Source organism: Rhinolophus hipposideros, assembly GCF_964194185.1.
Source record: "Rhinolophus hipposideros genome assembly, chromosome: 8".
NCBI lineage: Eukaryota > Metazoa > Chordata > Mammalia > Chiroptera > Rhinolophidae > Rhinolophus > Rhinolophus hipposideros.
Genome location: NC_138054.1, coordinates 48680768 through 48690658, shown reverse-complemented (window position 1 = coordinate 48690658; position 9891 = coordinate 48680768). Strand labels below are relative to the sequence as shown.

General features: G+C 45.9%; 1 protein-coding gene across 3 annotated transcripts in view; it reads left to right on the top strand.

Moving 5' to 3' along the window:
• Window positions 1–267: 267 nt before the first annotated feature.
• The window catches only part of CACHD1 (cache domain containing 1), a 209342-nt gene continuing 199718 nt past the window's right edge, over window positions 268–9891 (top strand). For 2 of the 3 annotated variants that reach the window (XM_081057952.1, XM_081057954.1), the window contains exon 1: window positions 404–656. In XM_081057952.1, coding sequence (XP_080914078.1) covers window positions 411–656 — 246 coding nt within the window. In that variant the 5' untranslated portion in view covers window positions 404–410. Of the gene's footprint in view, window positions 657–9891 lie in introns of all 3 variants that reach the window. The other variant, XM_081057953.1, reaches the window with a different exon arrangement.

Genomic DNA, 9891 nt, shown 5'->3' with positions numbered 1-9891 from the left:
GCCCGCCCCGCCGCCTCGCTGGCCGGGGACTCCGCGAAGGGGAAGCTCGGCGGCGGCCGTCCGACTGTCAGCGCTGCGCCCGCGGCCCGCGCCCCCGGGGCAGGGACCGCCTCTCCCCGAATCGCCCGCCGCGCCGCGGGGGCTGTGTCGCCGCCGGGGTCCCGGGAACCCCTCCCGCGCCGCTTCCTCCCCCGTGCGCCGCGGGAGCCCGGCGATGGTGGCGGCCCGCGCTCGCGCGCTGTAGCGGGGCGCCCCCTAAGTTTGGGAGCCGCCGGGGAGCGGAGAGGCGTCTGCACGAGGGCAAGAAAGTTTTGCGGGGTGCGCCGCGCGGGCCCTGGACGCACCTCCCGTGGCGCCCTCCCCGCTTCCCGGCGCCCGGAGCCCATCGGCGGGGAGTGGGGGGAGGCGGCATGGCCCGCGAGCCGGAGGAAGAGGAGCCGGCGGGGGCGGCCGCCCTGGCCCGCGGCTGCCCGGGCTCGCCCGGCCGGGCTGGGGCCGGGGCGCAGCGGCCGTCCCTCTGGCTGGCCTGCGTGGTCGCGTGCTGGCTTTTGGGCGCCGTGGCGGACGCTGACTTCTCCATCCTGGATGAGGCGCAAGTGCTGGCGAGCCAGATGCGGAGGCTAGCGGCCGAGGAACTGGGGGTCGTCACCATGCAGGTAAGGGGTCCCCGGTGCGTCCCGAACTTGCAGGCATCCTGTCCGTCTCCTCTGCGCAGAGCCCGTCCCCAGCCGTCCCCAGTACTGGTCCTCTTTGACTGTGCGCCGACCTCTCTGGCATGCATAGACCCTCTTCTTCTGTCGGATACCTCTGTTCTCTGAGGTTAGGAGCCCCTAACTACATGCCATCTCTTCCTTGCACTCAGGTACCCCTCCCTTTCTCCTCTGCAGAAGCCCCTGCCCTTTGTACGGAACCCACTTTCCCCCACTCACTGCTCCTTAATCTCGGCATGGATTCTCCTGTTCCCTCGCACCTCCTTCCCTAATTTGCACGAATTTCCCCGCAGTCATGTTTGTACCCCCTCACCCCTGCAAGCTTCCCGTCCCTTTTTGTGTACCCATCCTGGGGCGGATGGCTTCGCCTGGCTCGGACGATTGTCCAAGGCCCCCAGTCTACCCCCTTGGTCACCTTCTCGTGTCCCCCCATCGAAGCGCATCGAGGGAAGGCAGCAGAGCGTGCGCAGCTGCTCCCGGGCCACCTGGGTCCCGGCGGAGGGTTGCCCCGGGAGCTGACTCGGTTCTCTCTTTCCCCTCCCGGGTGCATTGGGGGAGGGGCTGGCGTGTTAGATTCCCTGTAGATTCCAGACTCGCGTCTTGTGTGGGAGACTTTTTTTTGTTGTTGTTTGCTGTTGCCATTGTCGTCTGCGCGCTGTCCACTGTACAATTTTTGTTTTGTGTATGCCTTTGGGGGGGGGAGTTGAAAGGGGGGTGGAGGGAGCAGTGAATAAGGTTCCCATTTCTCTAGATTGTTTAGTGTCCGTCCTCCTCAGGAGAGGAAGAGGGCTTCAGGAAAATGAAGCGCGGCTAATAAGGAATCCTGAAGGTGTTACGAGTAACCCACAGGAGTAAAAATTGCAAAACAGCAAACCGCCGGGAGATTCTATCCCGCTGTTATTTTAACCGACTTGGCCGAAAAGGCCTCCTCGATTAGGAGAGGTTGAGATGACAAGTCTGAAACCTTTGCTATGACCTTCTTCGAGTAAACCTCATTCTCTTATGCATTCTAACAGCAAAAATGGTGATGAATGTGGTCTTCGAAAGAGCGAAGTTTCCAAGAATGTGTTCTTGTAATGGGTTTCTGAATTCGATTTTACTGTGACCACCCTTCCACTTTCCACTGAGGAGGAAAGCTGTTTTGAGTCACTTTGGTGGGATTTGTGTTTCTGACGTCTTTTTTTTTTTTTTTTTTTTTTACCTCCCTCCCTAGTCTCCTCCCAGAATGATACAATTTTCCTAAAGCAAGTTCCGCAGACCTTTTCCACTGTAGTGAAAGAATATTGGGACTTGTTTTGTTTTTAATAGTGAAACGACGTTGAAGAGTAAATGGTTTGCTTGAAAGATAATTCTGTACTATAGGTATATGCAGAATCCGGGCCCTGCCTGAAGTGCAATAGAGTTGGCTTCTTCTTCATTTGCATAATAATAGACAAGCTTTTTAAAGTTACCTCATTGAACTGTCCTTTTCTATGCAGATTTTCTGGTTCAGATTCAGTTATAATTTTTTCCATATGTATTTTCTGATTTATGATGATTGCTGACAGAGTTCTTAGGAGTGAAGTGACTTTTGGAGGAAATGGAACTAAAATGTTAGGAAAAAACTAGGATTTTTTTTTTTTTTTTCCAGTGGTGAATGTTTCAATTCTGAGCACAAACAATTGTATTTTTGCATAGAGACACCTCTTTCAAGAAAGGAAGTTGAACATGTTGCTGTGTTGGACTGTGCTTGTAAGATTAGTAGGCATTTGTCATCTTCATCCCGTCACGAGGGCTGGACAAGGGATCTTAGGGGTTGTTTTCCTCTCTGTAATCTAAGGGCTTGCTTTCTCTAAGATGCTGACAGCAGTTTTACTGTTTCTCACCCGATCCTTGACAAAAGGTGAAATTGGATCCCAGCACATTGTCATTCAGGTAGGGGTCCAAAGCAAATGTAGTTTTAAAAGGCTTCGCTGTTGAAAAGGAGACACTTTAGAAAAAAAGCTCTGATCGGTGGGGGGTTTGTGCCCAAATGGCCCTTTATCTCCTCCCAACTGGCCTCTTTCTAACACCTTTGCAACCTCATTGTGGAAACTGGCCTCCTGGGGACAGGGTTTTGTCTGGCAAAATGTGAAGTGGCTTCTCTTCTTTTGTGAATGGAGAAGCACATACTGTATTTAAATTCCTCTTCTTGAGCTGTATATTGATCTGCCACTTGCCTCCATCTGGGAAAATTGGGGAAAGAGTCTCTTTTTAATTTTTTAAAAGACTTCCAGCATTTTTTTTTGGTGGGGGGGATAGGGGGAGAATACTTGTAAAATAAAATCTACAGCAGATTAGATGTTTAACCATCAGAACAAAGATTTTGGGCCTCACATTTTCCTCTGTAAACCTCTGGGATTTGTTCAGTGGGCCTGAAATGATGTGGAGTTGGTTACTTAACGTGTAGATTACAGTCTTCCCTTGTGGAATGTTGGGTTTTATAACAGTAGAGCTAATCTGTTATTCAGAGGTAGGAAGCCTCATGTGGACATTAAGGTGAGCTGGTCAGACTTCTGTATGAGGGCACTAGGGAGAGCGGTCTTTGCAGGGAAAGAATGTCCTCCCTTGGTTAAGGAATTGTCTCCTTTCCTTTGACCTTGGCATTTCCAGCTCACTGCAGCCTTTTCAGGATAGCATCTTATTTGATGAGAAACTTTCTGTAAGTCAGTATATATGCAGAAAGCCCATTTTGGGGCTTTTAAATTGCTTCCGTGGCTGAAATTATCCAAAGACAATTTTTAATCTTGAGAAATTGCAACGCAGTCCTGAATCGAGGCCTGTTGCAGCGTTGGAATGGCAGCAGATATTGCTCACAGGAGGTTGCAAGGGGTAATTTTACGAAAACAAAAACCAGGCCCTCTTTCAGCACTGTAGTTTCCCATGACATGGTTTTTGTGCTTGCTGATAGAGAAGACAGTTTGAAAAGCAGTCCATCTTAAAGATTTTTCTTGAAAAGTTTTTCTCATGGAGGCTGCCTGTTCTTGGGTTTTTTGGTGTTCCGTTTTAGTAATGAAGAAAATTTAAAAAAAGAAAAAATCTTTAAGTGATTTGCCCCAATTAAATTTGTTAGTGCCCTGGGAAAGCTGTGACTGAATACTGCCCCCCTGGCAGCAGACGTCATACATCATGGGTAAAAGTCAAAAACCTAATCGTTGTCTCCTCAGGGGTCCGGTGGAGGAAAGCCATCTATGTTGCAATGTGGAAAACAGGGAGTGGCTGTGTCCAGGGAGATATGCTTGTGCTTATTCATTCATGCAACAGGTTTTTATCAGGCAGCACCATGGAGTGGGAATAACTCTGTGCCAGGTTTCCAGCTTTGCAACTTACAAGCTGGGTGATGTTCATTAGCAAATTTGGGCATGATTATTCTTCCCAGAGATTTGCTCTGTGGACCTAATGGAAAGAGTACATGTGAAGGCACCTGTTCATGTGAGGCTGGGGTTGGGAAATGTTGATGAATGTGGTTGTTCTTAAATGGAGAAATAGTCTTTGAAAGCTTACTGTGCACAGAGCACTACGCGAGGTATTTAGGGGATTTACAAGGAAGTGTTCCAGAACAATCCCTCATGTTTACAATCTGGAGGAGAGGGTAAGATTGCACAGGTGAAACAGCTAAGTAACAACTCCTGCTTGTTAGAAGGTGTATCTGGCTCTGGGAGCCATTTCACCAGGCACTTATAAGGCCCATTTAACATTATATGACAATACAGGCTTCCTAACAGCAAGGGCCTGGCACACAGCCAGCGTGCCCGCCTTGATGTTAGCTCTAACACAGCTCTGCTGGGCATAGTCACTGAACTTGGCAGACACACCAGCAGGTTGGTCAGACAGCTGCTGTATGCAGCCTGGAAGGGGGTGGGGGGTCTTTCCAGTAGGGCCAGGAGAAATATCAGAAGCACAAACTAGAACTTCAGTGCAAATTAAAGAAAGAGTAGCAGTCAGGAAAGATGTGATTTGAGGAACTGAAGGGCTCAATGGGGGAGCGGTGTTGGCTGAAAATATAGAGCAATGTTGTAAATGGTGGCTGCAGCTGAAAGTAAAAGGGGAGGCCTTCTTTGTGTGCAATAGAACAGCATTGCCTAAGTTCATTGCTCAGTTTTGCAATGAATGTTCAAACTTTTAGTGGGGGTTTCTGCTCTATGAGGGGCCTTGGGTTAGACTAAGCTGAGGAGGTAAGGTGAATAAGGCCTTCCCTTAAGCTCTCAACTGATGGTGGAGACAGATACAAAAAGGTGTTAGATATAGGAGGTTAGTGAGAGAGAGACATTAGAATGCAATGGGTTAGTGCCATGGTAGAGAGAGGAGCAGGGCATTATGGGAGTATAGAGGAGGGTTGCCCAAGCCCATCTTGTCAGGCCAAGGAGGGTGGCTGTTCCTCCCTCGGCCTTTTCCGTGAATTGTCCACACTCACAGGCCAATCCTGAAAGCAGCAGCAGCTCAAACATGAAGGGTAACCAAATCAGTAGTTCACCAGACTTTCTAATTCCCTTTGGTAGCACTGGGCAAAGTAGTTGGTGTATCTTAAATGCCTGAATAGAGCGTGGATGTGACTCTTGTACCTCTTCATATGGCCCCATGTCTTGTCTCATTTCTCTGGCTGTCACCCCTGGAGCTTCTGTGGTTATTGGACTTAAACACCTTGGTGGCTCTACTATAACTGCATGCTGATATGCAGTTATGTTTAGATAAGGTTTGCATTTTCCCTTAAATTGTGTCCATCATACCATGAATGGTATGTTTTAGGATGCTTTGAATGTGTATTTAGGCAATATAAAATGTTTGGGGGGGAATCACCTGTATTTGCAAGTAAAGTGGTTGGATTGTGCCTTGTGTACAAGATAAGCCCTAGTGGAAAACCTGCTGCCATGCTTTCTTCTGAAATTGAATATTTGGAGTAGAAGAAAATTGACCGTTGATGGATGACTCTGAGTTGAAGTTGGTAAGAGTGAGCTCAAGGAAAAGCATGTTGAATGATTTCTTATGGACTCTCCTTAATGTGCTTAGGATTTCCTTCACTTCCTTTCTACTAATACCTGTCTTAGTTGGCATGCTCACCTGTGCTTATGTTTTTCCTGCCAATCATACTTGAGTCTGGAGGAGGGTGGGGGAGGGGAAGGAGATGGTTTCACACTTTATAACTTGGTGCTATTTCTGGTTACTATTTAAGGAGTTCCTTCCTTGAGCTTAAGTGGATGAGCAGACAGGAACCTTGCAGAACTCTGGAATTTTGGTATTATGTGCAATGGGATTTATTTTGGATCTCCTTGGTCCTGGTGTAAAAATGTGTTGAAATTCAAAATATGAAGGGACAACAGTTTAAAGCATTTTTTTTTAAATTACAGCTGACATTCAGGGACAACAGTTTTGACTCAGCTAGTTATTAACTACCTAACATCCAGCATGTTGTTAAATTGCTCTGTACTTTAGTGTCATGCTTCACTGATTAATAGAGGGAAATATATTTTAAAAGATAAGTGTCTAGCACAAGGTCTAACATAGAAACAGTCAGTAAACAGAAATAAACATGGGACAGTCTGTATAGTGTCAGGGCACAGAACCTGGAAGGTAACAAACATGTAGGTCCCAAGCCTGAATGAAACCGGAATCTAATCCTTAGCACCTGCAGATTTCAATGTGGTCAGTCCTCTGGCCTAGGGGTTACCAAACTGTGGTCCATGGACCTCAGGGATGTGGTGCAAAACCATCCTTTGGGCTTTATGAAGAAAATATTAGACCTGCTATTCATAGTTACTTATTTACCTTAAACTTTTTTATTACAAAGATTTGAAAAATATTAAAAAGTAAAAAGAATAACATAAAAATGTCCATGTATCTCTTACCCAACTTAAACAGTTGCTGGGTTCATCTCGGCCTTCACCCACTCTTCCTCTCCCCCCCCAATATTTTGAAGCAAATTCCAGGTATCACATAATTTCATCCATAGCATTTTTTATTGCATCCTACTTTCATTTCTATGTTTTAAATGTTTTATAATATATGGTACACTGATATGTAGAATTTGAAACCCATAAATAAATACACATATTTTGGAGGGTATATACTTAACAATTTTTTATAATGACGTGCTGTCGCTGTGTCCCCTAGCCCTTTAAAAATAGCTGGTATCTTTTCCCAGCAACCCCCCCCAACCTTCCATATGTAATGCCCAAGCTTCTTTTGGGAAGTCCTCTGGGAAGTCCTCTTTATACATGCCATGTGGTCCTCATTTTCATGCTTGGCTTTCCCCACAAGGCTGTGAGGTTCTATGTTTTCTCAGTGCCATGCAGCATGGACCAGGTCCTCTCCTTACTGCGGTCCTCTCCTCTTCCCAGAAAAGGAAGGACTGCAAAAGGGCTAAGGCCAGATTAGCATTAAGTGGGGAGGGTTGAAGAGGAAAAGCTGCAATGTATACAAATTTGTCTAATGATCAGTCTGTTAACAAATATTCACTGAGTGCCTCATTTTGCAGACCTGGAGGATGGGAAAGGGCAGGAGAAGCATAGACTATCCACATCTAGTGCTTTTCTTCTGAGTTCATGTCTTATCAGGGAGGCTAAACCAATTTGTATAGGTCAAGACAATATAGGAAGAATGCTAAAACATGGAATCTAGGTTACACCCAGGGTTGCTGAATCTGACATTTACAGAGGTCAGTTAGACAACAGTCAGAGGTGGGCCCGGTGTAGGTCAGCAGAGAATGGTGTTTGCTATTGTAAACTGGAGGGTACTTGCCAGGGCTGAAAGGAGGCAGGTGCTACTCAGCATCTCCAATTGTCACCCGGTGGCATTGGCACTGTGGGTCCAGTGTTGCCACGTGTTTTTCAGGAGAAGCTGGATATCTGCTTTTTAGGTGAAATCCCTTCATTCTTAAAATGTTGGCGACTCATTCAGATTTTTTTCTTTTTTTTCAAACAACACTGTGTGGGCCAAACCAAACAAGGATCGGGCCGGAGGCCACTGATTTGCAGTGTCTGGATTAAAATTATTCAGTAGGCTCCAGGAGGTAAAGATTCGTGTAAAGGTTCTGGGGAAGCAAGTTTCTGTGTAAGCGAGAGGAAAACTTTCTGGTAGATGAGTTTCTAAATTGGATGGCTTTGGGAGATGAGTTCCCTGTCATTATAGTGACTTAAACAAATAGTTGTTGAATATTTATTTGGTGCCGGGCACTATGTTAGCCCTGAGATATCCATCGTCAGTTCATTTCTGATGCAATGAATGTTATGAGAGAGGTTCCGGAGTCAGGGATGTTAACCTCTGTGGGGGTGGAAAGGGATGGTGGAAGGCTTCCTGAAAAAAGTGGAATGAACAGGAGTTGGTTAGTCAAGGAGTAGCCTTCCCAGAAGGCTCCTTTGTAATGGCACCTTTGAGGAATGGCAAGGTGGCATTACAGTCTGGAGTTTAGCCAGCTAGAGGGGAGAATGGTGCAGAAAGAGGTCAGAGAAGTAGACAGAGGTCACATTGTGAGATCCTTGGATGCTTCCTGTCAGTTGAGACTTCTTATTCCGCAGGTAACAGAATACCCAATTGATACTGGCTTAAAGAAGAAAGGAACCTAACTGCGTTACGTGATTGAAGAGCTGAGGAAGATCTTTGGGCAGGGCTAGCTTAGGGCTTAGATAATGTGACCAGTACCCTGTTTCTCTCTCTTTGTAAGCCTACTTTCTTAAATAGGTTCTCCCCCTTTATTTCAACATGGCTGGCAGTAGCGTCTTGTGCCTGACTCCCTTGTATTTGGAGGAGATGTGCTCTGGGAGTGAGGACCTAGGAATTTGGCAAAAGCTTGGTACCTATAAAACTCCGCTGTAATGATTTAGGATTCCGACGCCACTAGCAGCTGCCAGCTGCCAGGATCTGCCCCGTGTCTAGGCTCTGCCTCCCCAAGTTCAGTTCAGGGAGGGCCTGCTTTGTGGTCTCCCTGCTGTAGGCTCACGGAAAGGCTGGCTGGTTTCCCACTCTGCTCTTGTAGTCTGCCCTGATGAGTTGTGCAAATCCAGGCTCAGCAGGCCTGCCCGTGGTATGCGTTTCCTCCCTGACCTCGCAGATCCACAGGTCACTAGGTGCCCTGAAAACTGGGAGGGACCAGAGAGAATGTCAAATCTATATCCCGCATCTTATAGATAAGGAACAGGCCCTGTGGGGACAGGGTCTCTGCAGATCACACCAGTAGTAAGTGGCAGACGGAACTCAGGTCTTGGTCTTGGGGCTCTTGCTTTTTGACCCTTTTCACCATATGGCGCCATCCTGTGGGAGATCCATTTTTCCAACAGAAGGTTGCCTTAAAATAGAAAGCAACATCGACTTAATTAAGAGCCTTTACATTCCTCTTGAAAAAAAAAAAATTAAAATGTTTGGCTTACTTTATAGCTGAGAATGTAAATCTGATAGTCTAATTTGACAGCTGATTGGGGTTTTTTTAAATGTTATTTAAATACCTGGAAGTCAGTAAGCCACTAAATACAAAAATTCTGACTTACTACAATGTTTTTAGGTTTTTCTTTTAAAGAGCAGATTTAAATGGTCAGTAGCTATTTATAATTGTGAGACCACCGAATATTTCTTTTTTATTAGAAAGGTAAAGAATAAAAAGAAAATAAAACTTTAGGAAAGGAACAATGTTGGTTTTTTTGTTGTTTTTTTGTTTGTTTGTTTGTTTTTTGGTGTTTGTGTAAAAGCTACAGAAGGAAATGCCACCTGTAATTTTCAGGGAGAGTTCTGCTTTGGAATTGTATTTTAGGACCTGTGTCTCTCTACTGTCATTCATAGGTCACTAGAAATATGAAGTCCTTTCCTTCTTTCTTTCTTTCCTCTTCCTCCTCCCATTTCTTCTTTTTGTGTGTGTGAAAATTGCAATAGTATTATTACTTTGGAGGAGTTGTTTGATTTGATAATGAAACAAAATGGGATATCATGTGCATGTGTCTTTACCTTGCCCTCTTTGTCCTGACTTCAAATTTCCCCTCCTTCAGATTTCCACAGCCAAATGATTTCTGAGTTAGGTACAGTTAGAAAAGTTCCTGCATACCAGAATGGATCAACTAAAGAGAATCTTATGGTCCATAGTTCTCTGGAAATAGTGTGCTTTATTGTAATTGTAGAATAGAAGCCACTGGAGTAAATTTTTATCTGTTGTACGTGATAATGTCTTGGTTCTAGTCCAACC